The sequence below is a fragment of the Montipora capricornis genome, chromosome 1 (genome assembly GCF_036669925.1).
Source record: "Montipora capricornis isolate CH-2021 chromosome 1, ASM3666992v2, whole genome shotgun sequence".
NCBI lineage: Eukaryota > Metazoa > Cnidaria > Anthozoa > Scleractinia > Acroporidae > Montipora > Montipora capricornis.
This window is the reverse complement of record NC_090883.1, coordinates 19,939,882-19,951,677: the sequence shown is the minus strand read 5'-3', so window position 1 is coordinate 19,951,677 and position 11,796 is coordinate 19,939,882. Positions and strand designations below refer to the sequence as shown.

Below are 11,796 nucleotides of genomic sequence, written 5' to 3'. Positions count from 1 at the left end.
GCTATGGAGTTCAACAATGGAACGTTAATTGGATAAACAAGAAAGGCGGTGAAATGTAAATAACTGGAATCTTTAAAGGTACGAGTTATGGACTTCGACAGCAATCTTTCGCCCGTCGAGCCGTAATCAAAGTGAGCTGTATTTCTGACATTTTACCAATTGTTGGTGTTATGTACAACACTGACACCAAATGGAAAATTCCAGCTTAACAAATTTACATACGTCGGTTAAAATGTGATACGCTAGTATTGAAATGTGATACGCCAAGTTTTTAACGTCAGAAAAAGATATATTTTGTCATTGTAATGTAAAATGAAGTTTATTTGGGAAGGCAAGAATAATTCTTTAAGTTCCTGGTGAATCCAGTTTATTGCTACGTCTTACTAGTGCGAAGATTTTTCACATTACTCATGCTTTTTGGGAATTTTAAGTGTCATGAAAGTACATCATTTTGCGTGACATAGCTCCTTTGACACGGATATTTTTTAACAATACATCGCTTTAATCTAACCCAAAAACATTCAAATAGTAAAAAGCTTCATATTTATCAACCATTTCCTTTGCTTTTGTGCTTGTCAGCACTGTGATTCAGTTTGCAATAATTCGCAATCTCAAAGATGTGTAGATTTCAATTGCAAACCCTGTAATTTTTATTGGCCGCTCAACCTCATAATTGTAAACAGTTCACCCTGAAGTCAAAATGGATACGTTTCTCAGGAACCCGACAAAGAAGGCTTCTTGACCCGACAGATGAAATGTAAATATTCACTTAAATATTACAACAAAATTTAAAAACCAAAGACGGAAGTTTGTTGGCTTAAAAGTACGTTGTTTTACTCTGAAAACGACGACCGATTAACATTCTTTCCCGTAGTTCATTCAGTTGACACAAGGTGATCACGTGAACCTTTATGGTACCCTAGCACACATCATGACCTTTCCCTTGATACATAGCCTGCTAGGAGCAGACGCATTTTTCGGCTCTTGTTTCACGGCAGGTGAAACAAGAGCCTAATATTGCGTCTGCTTTCCGCATGCTACTTGATTCATAGAAGTCAGTCCTTCTTTAGTGTTTGTAATAAACGTTTGCTTAGTGCAAGACGTGCACATTATTTAAAGAAGAAACGAGTGACTTTTACTAAAGAGAAACCAAAAGACCTCAAAATGGGACAGGACATTACAAAACAATTAAACGTGTGAGCCAAAGGGCCTCTGCTGGCACAACGTCTGGGTGACTCCTCAAATGGTCTTAATGACCCACTACTTGAAAAATAATTAACTGGAACGCTGCAGTTCAATACCACTCAACTCAGTGCCTTCTGTTTTTGTGTAACACGTACCACAGGCAACCCAGTGTACACTTATGGAGCGTCTAGTTTTACCTAGGTTGAGTGTGCACGCTACCTAGTTTTACGCATCTATCAACCCCCCGAAAAGGATTGAATACATCTATACCCCTCATCATCTTCTTATGTTTCGCATCATCGAATCGGTTTCTGCATTCATACACTAATCCCTTCATTCCCAAGATTGCAACTAATCTCGTACCCAGATCTCACTCTGTCACTGGAAATGTGAGATCTGGTAAAGTTCGACAGTACACCATTTTTCATTGGCTACTAAAAAAAGGTTGCGGCAATGTAATCTACACTCCGATTGGCTTATTTCGCGGGGCACTTAGTGAAGGTTTGGTTTTCGCAAGCTCATGTGCTGTTGTGCGGAGGAAAGTTTTGTTTTTTTCGGACGCCGGAAAAGCTTTACATTTGAGGAAAATCATTTTTGAAGTTTGCGACATTTGTGTAAATGGTACCGACGAAAGCCCCGCGTACCCTGCCACTCGAATAAAGTTCTGCGTAGCGCGTAGTCACCTACTAATAAATTCAAGTTGAAGTATGTAATTTATTAAAAACAGTATTCCTCGTTCTTAAAGCGTGACTCGCGAATTAAGTAGTGATCAATTGTGAATTTTACGGTTAGATTAACTACATTTTTCACCACGAGATCGTGTCAAGAAAATAGCGCTCGTTGCAGTGATTAGGCCTAAGCACTCTTTAACATCTTAGCTTTCACTTTACGGTTCGGCTATAACTACACTTTGTACGAGATCGTATGAAGGAAATAGCACTCGTTTATTGATTAACCCTCAGGGCTCGTTTCAGTGATTCTGCAATTAAACAATCTCTACCGTTCAAAAACAATCGTCTGTAGCGCTTCTTTCTGTTTCGGCTTAAGTTTAAGGTTTCCTTGTTCTCTACCCAAAAGAATCACTTCAAGAATACTCTCGAAATCCATGTTTATTCCGCCAAATCACCCAAAATCACAACAGAGAGTACGAACATGCGCAGTGATAGAAAAGCCCGTATTTCGGGCCTCGCTGGCAGTGAGCATGCTCGAAATCGAACTTTACCAGATCTCCCTTCCGTGTGACCGTGGGAGATCTGGGTACGAGATTAGATTGCAACATAGGAGGGGAGCAAAAGACTGTGTTATGCACTTACTGGTGCTCGAACTCGGACTCTCCAGATCTACAGTCTAGTGTCTTCACCACTACACAACAACGATGAACATGCTCAACTCGACACATTTCTTTTTATTATTTAGTTTTCTATAATACGTCAATTGATATCTATGTAGAAAAACCAAAACTAATCCTTAAACCTGACCCTAATTTTTCTCTATGCTCAATTTAGGCTCCACAAAAATTGTCTTCAATTCATCTGAGTGCGTATTCAACCTAGGTAAAATAAGGATCACCGATTTAACCTATAAGTAAAAACGGTTTCAACCTGAGAACGGATTTTACCAGCAACGTGTATAAACCGCTAGAAACCCAGTGGAGCCTCCTTAATATTAAACGACTAGAATAGTGAAATTAATTAAACTCCTGTGGAAACTGGTGCCAATTTCTAGGCAGGTCCATTTGATGGAGGTCTTAATAAAGTGATATAGTCAGGAACACCCTCTTTGTCTTCAATGCTCAATTTTTGCCGTCATTTGTTTCTCAGCAACGGATTTCCATGACTTACATCGTATAAAGAGCAGGAGCAAACTGGAAAAATTACTGAGGAAACTTACCAAGGGCACGCTGAACTGTAAGGGCTACTATCAGAAAGGCTATTAGATAAATCACTCGATTCATTTGTAACCTGAAAAAGAAATATTAGTAAACTTAGGTCAGTTTTGTTTTCACAAGGACTAAAGTAGTTATTAACACTGTTTACTCTGTGTGTGCGACGTTTTAATAGTTTTCACGTCTATAGTCAGACAAAAGAATATGAGCTCCCCCGCCCCTAAATTTTAGGACTATTTCGACGAAAATTATGTGAAATCTATAATTAGACATACTAGGTTGTTAGTTCAATGCTGACTCTTGTTATAGTGGCCACGCGGGATCTAAAAGTTAAATGAAGTCCAGATAATCAACATGGGGCACAACACATCTCTATCTGAATTATATGTTCTTGTTTTAATCTATCCTTTTTAGCCTCGTTACATTTAAGTCATTTGTGTTTTTTATAATATTGCTGGTTACTTTGAATTTATATGCTTGTAACGAACATGTAGTCTACAAAGAATCATTGTATTGATACAAAGAATCATTGTATAATATAATCTTTTCAACAAGAATTTTGTTGTGTGCCTACACCCCGCCCCGAGCTCTTATCTTTTGTTCAGGGATGCCAAGTGCTTATCCGTCACAAGCACTTGACAACCCTAAACAAGAGATCAGAGCTCGGGGTGGGGTGTAGGCACACAACAACATTCTTGTTGAAAAGAATTTTAAAAATTCAAAATAGCCTAGCTGTTGTAATCACTTGTAATTAGATGCTGTAATCCATTCGTAAAGTCCTTCCCTGACTAGTGGGGGTGAAACAATGGCCCCCACGAAACAGATCTGTAGGAAGTAAAACGATGGTTTGATCCAAGCTTTTTATCTAATTATATTGCTCCAATTTCTCCCAGAATTGTCGAGCACTCTCTGAAGATCGACTGAAACCACTTATGTGTGGAGTGTTTTTAGGGAAAAAAATTTCCATGAGTCTTGATCAAGGGACATATTTCGGTGCGTTATGAAACATCTGACTTATTTTTGCTCCTTTATCTCATATTTTAACGAATTCTCTTTTCAAAAAACGCATTTTACTTGGGTTTGAATTTTGATATTCAAAATAATACTTGGTAATATTTGTTATCAAAGAAACAAAGAAACAGTTCGAGAAGAATAGTTCCCAAAGAATGAAACTCGCATCCAAAAAATAAATGTTTTTAACTGTCGTGTGGGATACGCAAATAAAGGAAATTAGTGACTGGAATGGTCTCTCTAATGTCTCCTCACCTTAGCTTTCCTGCTTTTTTAACGAACGAAACTTTTATCATCAAAACCTGCTAGGGAAATATCTATTTCTCATCGGACATTAATCTAAGCATGCACGCGAAAGCATTACAATGCGTCCTCGTAGTTTTGAAACTACCGTGGAGCACTCGTCCTAGGTATGCCCCGATGGTAGTTTGAAACAAAGAGTTATGGAGGAGGAAACGAAGCGGCAATAAGAAGATAAATAATAATAGTTTCTGGAATAATGGGTTCCTGTTTAAACGGATATAATGAAAGAGTAGACACTCAATAATTATTCCACGTCAGTGCACGATATTTTTCTTTCGCTTATCCATCTTTAAAACTCTTTGTTAAATAACGAGTTGAACCCCTCTTCCCTCTTCCTCCTATCTGACTTCAGTAGTTTCTCCCGATTCCTATGTGTTAAGTTTGCTTTTTTACGTATCTGGGAAAATATCAGCTGGAAGCCTCATGAAACTTTATGTCATTCCCAAGCTTTCACGGAGTTTTGTAGTGCTAGAGAAAAACGAGTTTAATAACCCGATGTGCGACGATGTTTTCATTATGGCTACACAAGAAAACACCAAATTCGAGAGACGTCTTGCAAGAATCAGAACTCACTCAGTTAATTTCTTGATAACACCTTTAGGAGTGGAGGTAAGAAGAAAAAAGGTTTGTGCTGAAACCAATTGTCAACCTGTCGTAGTCAGTCAGAAGTTACGAATGCTTTTGTATCAACAATTTGTTTTTAACGCATGGGTAGACTTACTGGTTGCATTTTGAGAAAGGATTTAGTTTTCATCATACCTTTTCAAGGAACCAGGACTCGAAGCAAGAAAATCTTCTGGAGGATTTTTTTTGTCCAAACAGCAACAAGCATCTGTTACCACCTGCTTTTGAAAAACGGAGTTAAAATTTTCGCTTTAAAATAACGCTGTTTGGGGGATTATTTTAACTCTTTACTGCAACTCCAGTTTAAGGGTTAAAATAACTTTTGTCAGAGAGTCACTTTAACTCTTCAAAAGTACTTATTTTAACTCCACGTAAGAGTTGCTATAACTTCAGAAATGGAGTTTAGATATTAGGTTCAAAATGACACCTTTTTGAGGGTCATTTTAACTCCCAACTTTAACTCCAATTTAGGAGTTGTATTAGATTGAAAAATGAGTTCCTTCAACTCTACCCCATCAAAGATAAGAGTTTTTTTTTTTAACTCCATAGTTAAAGTCACTCTGGTATTAGAGTAAAAGTAATTCTCGCACATTCACTCCATTCAGTTTTGGAAATGAAAAGAACAGCAGGCACAATGATTATAACATCCTAAATTGAATCAAATACAAAAACCAGTCGTAATTTTCAAAAATGACATTAATGTAAAAATAATACTTTTCACATAGTAAATGATCCCTGTAAAATATGTTGGTATATCACATAGACAAACATGTAATAATTTAATCTCACTACCTCCCGTCTCAAAAGTAACATCAATGTAAAAATAATGCTCCTACCTGCAAATAGTTATTATTTTTTATTCTCGTAAAATATTTATGGATTTCGTAAAATATTTATGGATTTCACAAAGAAAAAAACATGTCACTCTTATATCTCACTACCTCTTGTCACAAGCATAATAAACTAGCGATGATGGGTAATTTATCATAGAACCTTCCTCAGAAAATGCTTGGTTGCAGATTTCATTTTTGGCCTTTGGAGCAGTCCATCTAACAGATCATTGACTTTAAGCAAAATTATTACTGTTTCAATTTTTTTGGACTGGAAAAACAATGGTCAGCGGTGGAGCCGTGAATAGGCAATCTTTCAAGGATGAAACTCACAACTCATGGGTTCAGATTTGCATCGCCAACTATTCCGGTCATTACGCGCCCGTAAACTGGCAGCGGTTTTAGCGCTTTCATTAATCGAAACACTTACAGATTCCTTAAACCGGGATAAGGCTGATTTTTCGAGAAAATCAGACGTCTCAAGAGGTCTCAGAAATACTATAGCTCATGCGATGTGAACAATAATTTTTATGTTTATCGTTTTAAATTTCGGGGCGAAATCCGCCGTGAACACTACCGGAAGTGAACTTGCTCACACGTTTAACTGCTGACCAAAACCATGCTGTAACACCTATCCGAGAAAAACTAGCGGCTTTAGAAAGCTGAATTTTCGCTGAAAATTTTGATACCAAACATGGCATACCTTACGCAGTTTCTCTGGAAAAATTTAGCTCGGAACGAGTGCGTTCTTTACAAGGGAAAAAGGACGGATCAAACATTTCGCTGCTGACTTCATATTTTGGGTTAGGGTCAAGAACAGAGTCAACTATGGGTCTCCACCCCGGCAAGTGACGAACCAAACACAGGAACACAGGTATCTGTCTTTAATTCTAGGGATTTTTGTATATTTGCCCGCTATTGTAAGGTTTAAAGGGGTCTCTCACCTCAAAACAAAGCATAGGAAAAATGAAGGGGTTTTTTTTGCCTGAAGTTATATTTTTTACAGCAGAACACAGACAACAGTCGTTATAATGGCATCCACGCTTAAACTTGTGGTGAAAAGAAGTGCGTTGTGAGGGAACTTGAAAATGATCAACATGTCAGCCTAGAAGCCAATTAATGTTTCTCGATTCCCTTTTATTTTCTTCAATCTTTCTGGGTTTAGTACTTTGCTAGTAACCACATGTCTTCTCAGGGGGCTATTTACCTAAGACTTCTACCATGGCACTACAATGATATACAATAACAAAACAATATCGTATACTATTAGAGCTATATATTACGCGAAGACAACTTGAATCTCCTGAAAGACAAAACGCAGCTCAGTTGACAATGTGGAATAAAGCGCTGTGTTACTGCACTACTACACTTACGCAATGCGTGCCTATTTTTTCTAAAGATGAAAGAAAATTTTTCTTTCTGGCAAATGATTAATAGGCTGGTAGCCATGTTTTTAACCTCAGGAAAAGATCTGTTTCGTCGTATGAACGTGTGCGCCAAAGTGCCTCTGCTGAGACGACTTCTGGGTGACCCCTTAAATGGTCTTAAAGACTCCCGACTTAAAACAATTGCCAGGAACGCTTCAGTTCAATACCAGTGATACTGATGCAGTGTTGATAAAGCCAATCTTTCTAATAACGTTGTTTCTAAAAGGGGGTTGAAAATAATTTGTGGTTACCACATATCACTAGAAAAGTGCCCTTTAGTTAAGATATTGTGAGTCTATTTAGTGTAGTATGAATCACGGCCTTTCCTTTACAGTCATCACAACTGCATAATGATTTACAGTTGTCAAAACAAGAATGCAATGCACAGTTTTCTTCCACAGTGAATCCAAAATATTCTAGGATAACTCTTCTTCTGCAGGTGGCTGTGGTGACAAATTTCCTCATTATCTGATGCAAGTTTTTCTTGTCACTACTTATATGGTATGAGTTGAATAGAATTCTAGATATATCTGGAACACCATCCCTGCTGGCTCTCCCACTTTCTTGAAAATACTCCTCACTTGTTCTGGGAACACCAATGTGCACAACTTCTCGAATATGAGGGCAGTCTGCTCCAATGCCAAATGCAACAGTGACAAAAAGAACTCTGATTTTGCCTGGACCTCTTATTAGGTCATCTAGTATGTCATTTTTTTCCTTTTCTGGATAATTGGCAACACAAAATGCAAAATTACACATCTGCTAAAATATATGAACAAGTTGATTCTTGCTTGTTTGTTAACTCGGCCGGGTTGATATTATTTAGATTAATACAAAGTAAAGCCAGAATTACACAGTGGTAAGTACTTTGAGATCGGCTTATTTTTTGTAATAGTGAACAAAGGAAATTATCAGATCATGGTCATCTCTAGAAAAGTTGACATCTAACCCTTGAACCTACTGTACATGTACCAGTAACAATGCAAACGTATTGGAGCCATTCTTCCCTTTAATGAGTTGCAAAAAATTGTACAACTTAAAGACACAAATGACCAAGATGACAGGAGCAGAGAAAAGGTAAATGTTTCTTTATCCTGGAAGCCTTAGGAAGTACTTTTTTCTTTCACGCAGTGCCTATTGGAGATGTTTGTTTCCTCCTTTGGGTCTAAGCTCAGTTAGTAGAGTATAGACCTTATTCACGATGGCCGCCAAGTTGGATTTGCTATTATCATGCAAATTAGCTACCACTTCTTAGGGGGCAAACAACACAAGTTCGAGAGGTTATAACGAACACCTTAGCCACACAGGTGATTTGTTTCACGTTCATTGAATGTTTATCACCTGAGCAGTAAATTACAATCATTACACAAGTTACTTCGACGTTTATTTAGTGGAAAATGAGCAGATAACGAAGTAGAAAGTCAAAATGTCAAAGGCAATCAAAAGATATAAAAATTTTATAAAAGGTACTTAATTCAAAATACGAAAATGAACTTTTTGCAATGTTATTTCAATATTTCGTTGAGCCGATTTTCCGCAATTTGCTTTTTTTTTTTTTTTTTCAATATTTGCCCCCCCCCCCTCCCCCCCAGCATAACGCATGGCTAATTTGCATGACAATATGAAAACCAACATGGCGGCTATCGTGAATTAGGCCTATTGCACCAGCATCACAGTCAGAGGTCATGAATTCGAATCTCGTTGAAGCCACCTGAATTTTTGAGGTGTATATAAGAGGTAAAAGTCTAAGTCTCCGCTTACGAGCCAGAAGGCTCATCAGGCCGGCGCTTATCTCCGGTTTCTGTAGCATGAAGCGACTAGGAGTATTTGTACTCCCCCCTGGATGGGATGCTAGTCCATCGCAGGGTTACCCCCAGCATTACGCCGGTACCCATTTATACACCTGGGTGGAGAGAGGCACCGTGAGAGTAAAGTGTCTTGCCCAAGAACACAACACAATGTCCCCTGCCAGGCCCCGAACCCGGCAATTGCTTAAATTGTCCAGTTAAGTGTAGACATCACTTCACTCCTCAGTCAATAACCTGCACTTCCGATATACTTTTGTGTCATTAGTACAACAAGGGTGGGGCACCTGGTTGGTGGTTTAATTTCAAACTTCAACTTCGACTTGTTTGTTCAGTGCGCCGCTAAGCTCTCATGTCTCTGATGTTAATGGCGTCTTCTACAGACGTGTCTGGTGGGTTATATTATGCTTTATTATTTTTAAATCATGAAGGATATTTTTTATTATTTGACGACAACTAGAAGAAACACTTGCTATTAAGTCATTGTTGAGGAGGTATTGCTTTCTAAATTAAAGAGCCTTTTTTCGATTTTCGAAACAAACTTTCATTTCTTATTGGTTGATTTGAAATCTGCATATGTCAAATGAAGGAACTGCAAAAGTTGCGCGCTTTTTCCACCTGCCATGCATTTTCTTGTAAACTTGGGAATAAAATTGATTTTAAAGGTTTCCTGTGTCCTTTCGCTGATCTACGGAAGCTCGCAACTTTACTCAGATTCAAAAGTACTTTTGGATGAAATCTTCTTATAAGTTTTATGAACCAGAGGGGCAGTTGGCAGGTATACATTTATTGTCTTTTTCCTCTCGGAGATATATAAAATCGCCTGCACTGGAAAGCAGGTTGAAGAAATGCTTTCACATTCTCGCCGTAAATTCCATATAGTATTGGATCCAATACGGTGTTTACGAAAATCAAAAGTTGTCCCGCTGCCCAATATTGTTTTTTTTCTTCAACGATGTGAAAATACACTAACGTTCGGAAAATAACAAAAGGTGTCCAGCAAACCGCAAAGGCGATCGAAAAAGCTGCAAGAATCTTACCTACCTTGCGATGGCGGTCGGAAGACACTGTTGTAAAAGTGTCTTGAGTTGGGAACGTTCTTGAGCGTAAAGTTACAAAGACGGAACTTTGAGCATAGATCATGTACACTAAAGGGACAATAAAAACGCAAAATGCGTGCACACTATAATAAACTTGTTTTCCCAAATCTCCGAAAGAACTGTTCGTGCAAAGTAATGAACCACTTGCATCTATCTCAGTTTCGTAGGCGTAAAGCAAGGGCGAATTAATCACTAAACTCGAGGCCCAAATGACGATTAGCTTTTTGCACACGCCGTCGCAAGCGTTCGTCCTCGCGCTGAAGGGTGTCACGACAGCCTTGCGTCGCTCAAAGCTTATGACCGCAAGGGTCGCAATTGAAGTTGTATAGCATGCCTCAATCAGAAAGCCTTGAAGCTTGCAAGTAGCGTTGCCACCCAGCCAGGTCCATAAATAAGCTATAAAGTTCAGCAAGCTCAGACCTGTAAAGGATAAATCAGAGACGGCTAAGTTTGCGATGAACCATTTCACTAAAGATTGTCGTCTCTTTATCGTGCTGTAACAGTGACAGAAAACAACCACGTTGCCCATGACCGATAAGAGAAACACTGTGGTATAGGAGAATACGAAAAATACTACTGCCGCTGTTGGAAATCCATCGCTGGTTGCCATTGTTGTATACTTTCGGCGCTCCTCTGCTTCCGCCGTTAAACTAATTTGACAGCTGCAGCTGTCTTTTGATTCTTGATGTCTTGAGGTATAGCGTGGTTTCGGCAATCGCAATCCAACGTTCTAACCGTGTTCTTTCGGTTCGTTGATTTGACTGAGCAAACATGGGAAAAAATGAATCTTCAGTTATCCTTGCTTGGAGTGGACCTCAGTTTTACGACATTATAATTTAGCTGTCGCAGAAGGCGACATAGTCAAAACCAGAAATTTATTGAAAAATCTTCCTCTCCTCTAGACAAGGTTGACTCGGGATCGAACTTGCCTCCGGCTAAAGCTAAGTGGAAAGCAAAGTGATGCATCAGCACTGTCGTCCTTCGTTTTAAAAAGGCCACAACTGGTAGTTTTTCATTATGAGCTCAAAAATCAACACAAGTCATCTTGGGTTCAAGTTTTAATTTAATGCATCGGCCTTTGATGGGCGAAAAGGCAATTAAACCCCAATAATCAGAGCAGTCCGGTACCGTGGGAGATGGCATCATCAAAAAAGAGAGAAGTGATGTTACACGTGAAAATTAAGTGAGAAAATTCAAAGGATCAAAGGAGAGGAAAAACGAGGAAAAACGTTAAAAAACGTTCTAACAAACAGAATCCAGACAACAGCTGTGAATAGCACTGTTGCAAAGTGCTGTGTGGGGTCCCCGGGGACATGTCTTCTTAATTGTCTTCGAACGATCTCCCATTCTTTTTGCAATCTCAAGTCCGGCTCTTCGAAGATGACGCTATCCTTCCCTTATTGAGAACTACAGTCCAACGCATCGTCATCTATTTCGCTTTTGGTTTCAGATTTGTCTGAGAATGTTGTGCTATGTTCTTGTCAAGAAAACGAATCCCTTTCAACAACCTGCGCGGACATCATCTCTGCAGTGATGCCCTGATCTTTGTTAATTGTGATTGGTAGTGGGAAACGTAATTTGGTGGTTGTGAGGATAGTGAGTAGTGATTGATGTATTACGAACCGG

General features: G+C 38.8%; 1 protein-coding gene across 1 annotated transcript; it reads right to left on the bottom strand.

The window, feature by feature from the left end:
• Window positions 1-9,461: 9,461 nt before the first annotated feature.
• LOC138052207 (substance-P receptor-like) lies at window positions 9,462-11,302 on the bottom strand. Its single transcript, XM_068898588.1, has one exon. It carries the CDS (start codon window positions 10,778-10,780, stop codon window positions 9,857-9,859), a length of 924 nt encoding a protein of 307 aa, XP_068754689.1. The 5' UTR covers window positions 10,781-11,302; the 3' UTR covers window positions 9,462-9,856.
• Window positions 11,303-11,796: the final 494 nt, after the last annotated feature.

Coding starts and splice junctions, on each gene's coding strand:
- LOC138052207 (XM_068898588.1), bottom strand. CDS start 10,780: ATGGCAACCAGCGATGGATTTCCAACAGCGGCAGTAGTATTTTTCGTA.